This window comes from Sebastes fasciatus, chromosome 22, assembly GCF_043250625.1.
Source record: "Sebastes fasciatus isolate fSebFas1 chromosome 22, fSebFas1.pri, whole genome shotgun sequence".
Taxonomy (NCBI): Eukaryota; Metazoa; Chordata; class Actinopteri; order Perciformes; family Sebastidae; genus Sebastes; species Sebastes fasciatus.
In genome coordinates this window covers 23,032,425-23,036,013 of record NC_133816.1, presented here as the reverse complement: position 1 = coordinate 23,036,013, position 3,589 = coordinate 23,032,425, and the positions used below count along the sequence as shown (strand labels likewise).

General features: G+C 39.6%; 1 protein-coding gene across 3 annotated transcripts in view; it reads right to left on the bottom strand.

Moving 5' to 3' along the window:
- Window positions 1–274: 274 nt before the first annotated feature.
- LOC141760369 (F-box/WD repeat-containing protein 7-like) overlaps window positions 275–3,589 on the bottom strand; it is a 37,128-nt gene continuing 33,813 nt past the window's right edge. For all 3 annotated transcript variants that reach the window (XM_074623088.1, XM_074623089.1, XM_074623090.1), the window contains 2 exons: window positions 3,272–3,421; window positions 275–2,664 (listed from right to left, as the gene is read on the bottom strand). In XM_074623088.1, the coding sequence (XP_074479189.1) occupies window positions 2,531–2,664; window positions 3,272–3,421 (284 nt within the window). In that variant the 3' untranslated portion in view covers window positions 275–2,530. The remainder of the gene's footprint in view (window positions 2,665–3,271; window positions 3,422–3,589) is intronic.

Genomic DNA, 3,589 nt, shown 5'->3' with positions numbered 1-3,589 from the left:
GAATAGAAGTATAAAGTTGCATAAAATGCAAATACTCAAGTAAAGTACAAGTACTTCAAATTTGTACTTAAAGTACTAGAGTAAATGTACATTCCACGACTGGAGGCAAATACCATTAAAATAAGACAGCAGCAATTTAAAGCTGCAAGTGTGTCAAAACTATATTTAATATATGTAAAATTTTAAAGATTGTGATGCTTTGCTTCCTATAAAAATAATGAGTGTAAAAAACATCTTGTTTCAGATATTTCTGTGAATGAAAACATGAATCCACTTTTATAAAACTCATCTTTATTGATCCACATTCATCCCTCCGTCCGTCTCTCTCCAACACGAACAATATGTTTTCTTCTTTATAAAAAGCTGAATATTTACATCCTCTCTGTATTTACAGTATTTTACACCATCAGAGCCTCACACCCGCAGAAAAGGTCAAACTTCACCGCCTGAAATACCACCTGTTGCCGGGGGAAACATCACCCAAACCTCTGCTTATTGGCTGGAGGTGTTGCCTGGCAACGGCAGCTTATATCGGATTAATATCCACTATGAGGAGTTGTTTTTTAAATCATTTATGTTTACTAATAATTTATAAGCTGAGGAGAAACATGAGGAGTGACCCTTTAGAGATTTAGGTTAAAAAAAAAAATGGCTGTAAACAGATGAATCAAAGATCTGTATGGAAGCATAGAAAGGACAAAATCATTTAATTTTATACATTTTTTAAATTGTGAAATAAAACTTTTTTTCATAGCATTAATATTTCACTTTGAAATCCATCTGAATTTATGTGATTTTTAAATTTCCAAAGGGTTATTCAAGTTTTGGAAATCTAAAAAAAAATCACATAAATCCAGATGGTTTTCAAAGTGAAATATTAATGCTATAAATTCAGCGCCATTTTATAGTATAGTATAGTGATTAAATTTAATAATTAAGTGATCAGTTAGGTATAAGATAATATGGCCTAAATTAATGTTAATAATAACAATAATAATAATTAATATCTATGTTCCTGCTAATTAATTAATTAATTTTTAAAGTTAAATTATGAGAAAAGCGTAACAGAAGTCACTGAAATGAGTAACTAAATGAGTAAAAATTATTTAAAAAGCAGGTTTAACAGTGAAGTTCATTAAACCTGTTTTTTTGTAATTTTAATTAATTAAGTGATTAGTTGTGTATACAATTAAATGGCCTTTTCTTTGCTTCCATAGGCTGTCTGAATATTAATTTTAATGCTAAATAATATAATTAATATTAATAAACTAATATTAATTGTCCAGTGAATTAATACATTTTTAGAGTTAAATTATGAGCAAAAGTATAACAGAAATCACTGAAAAAGTGAGTTAATGAGTAAAACTAATTTAAAAAAAGCAGGTTTAAGAGTGAAGTTGGTTCATTAAACCAGTTTTTCTGATTTTAATTAAATTTGTAGGAATAAAAAATGACATTTAGCAGCACTAATTAATAAATCTTGAACAAAAAAACTAGTGATTTAGTGTTCGGTGAAGCTACAGATGTTTTCTTTGACTCGTCGCAGCAGGAGAAGCTCAGCTGTTATTATTAATAACATTAACAATGTGGCACGTTTTCTGCGTTTACTTTTCACTTTTTGGCAAGAATACGGAGACCGGAGGGGGTTTTCAGTCTGAGCCAAACGGCGCCATAAATCAGTGGAACGTGAGTGATTTAATATGCAGTGAACTTGTAAAAGGTTTTAAAGAGGTGACGAGCAGCTTTGAGTGATTCTATTTAATCCTCCTCTGACCGTGTTTTAACTTTTTAAAACCGCCGTAAAGCTGGAATCAAAGCGAGGGTTTGTTTAGCAGATGAGAGGCTCTGGTTGTGGCGGGATTATACTGGTTTCCAGTTTAGTCCTCTTTTGCTGGATGGCACGCCACTTTTCACGGTTTCACCAGTTGAGATAACGGCCAGCGTTTTCCTGCGCCGCCGTCGGCTCACAATTTACAATACACAAAGTAGAGGCAACGGAGACGGGCAACTTTATCGGCAACTATGTAAAAAAACAACAAAAAAACGTGTGACAGTTGGTTTGAAAACAAAACTGACTCAACGTCGCCCGTCTACGTCGCGTCAAAAAGTCGCTCCGCCCTTCAAGATTTGGTTCATTTGGATTAAACGCCGCCGTCGCCGCCGAGCTCCTCATTGGTTCAGCAGCAATAAAAGTCCCTCGTCCCTCCGTTGGTTACATTCAACCGTCCGTCTATAAAAATCCATCGTCTTCTCTTAAACTTCTTCTCATATCCGTCCCGTGTGTTCGTCAAACATTCACCGGTGGTCGTTTCTGTCCGTTAAAAGCGTCAAAGACATTCATTTGTCGCCAGATTTTTAATGTTTTTCTTTCTCATCTCGGCCTTTAGGTGAATCCTCCAGGTCGTGGTGGATGTTTTTGTCCGTCCAGGTGTCCCTCGTGTAACGCGTCCAGCCAATCGGGACGTGATGTGACATTCATAACTGTCATGACTTAAAACTCCCAAATCTTCTTTTTAATGGCGTCGTCACTTCACTCCGTCTCCTTCTTCCTGTCGTCGAGGTCGAAGTCCAGCACCAGCAGTTTGGTCTCCTCCGTCCCGTTCCGGCTGCCGGCGGCGCACACCAGCCGAGTGTCGGACGCTCTGATTCGCCACACGACACCACCTGTCGAGACAAGAAAGAGGTGGGATTAGTTTAGACCATAGACTGTTTAGAAGAAGTCGCTGTGACGTCACCCGTTGGTTTGTGGACTATGGTTTTGAAGCCTTGAGTTTGGCATTTTGGCCGTCACCATGTTGTTTTTTGGCCATTACCAATTTGGTTTTTGGCCGCCACCATTTTGGTTTTAGGCTGTCGCCATGTTGGTTTTTGGCCGTCACCATCTTGGTTTTAGGCCGCCACCATCGTGGTCTTTGGCCGCCACCATCTTGGTTTTTGGCCCTCGCCACGTTGGTGGCCGTCACCATCTTGGTTTTAGGCCGCCACCATCGTGGTCTTTGGCCGCCACCATCTTGGTTTTTGGCCCTCGCCACGTTGTTTTTTTTAATCCATTACCATCTTGGTTTTTGGGCGCCACCAATTTGGTTTTTGGCCGTTGCCATGTGTTTTTTTGGCCTTCGCCATGTCGGTTTTTGGCCGTCACCAATTTGTTTTTTGGGCTTCGCCATCTTGGTTTCTTTTTGCAACCAGAAGTGACACGAGAAGGTGGAGCTAAGTAAGAATAAGACATTTTTAGGAAAACAAAATGTTACTATTAACTTGATGAACTGACCTGATCCCCGGCTCTGCAGGGCCACCACGTCTCGCAGCCAGGCTCCGGTCCTCAGGTCCCACAGTTTGACCGTCCCGTCGTCGGAGCTGGACAGAACCAGACCTCGGCAGAACTGCAGGCACGTCACCGCCGACTGGTGCTTGTTGGGACCTTCATGAAACATAAGATGAGATTAAACTTTACTCATTGGAGCTGTTGAGCAGCTGCAGTCTCCTCTCTCTGTCTCTTAAAATAACCTTTAGTTTTAGGTTTTCTGATCTGCTCTCGTTCTCTTTGTGTTGCTGTTTCCTGTTCCCGTGTTTCTCTCTCTCTCCCGGA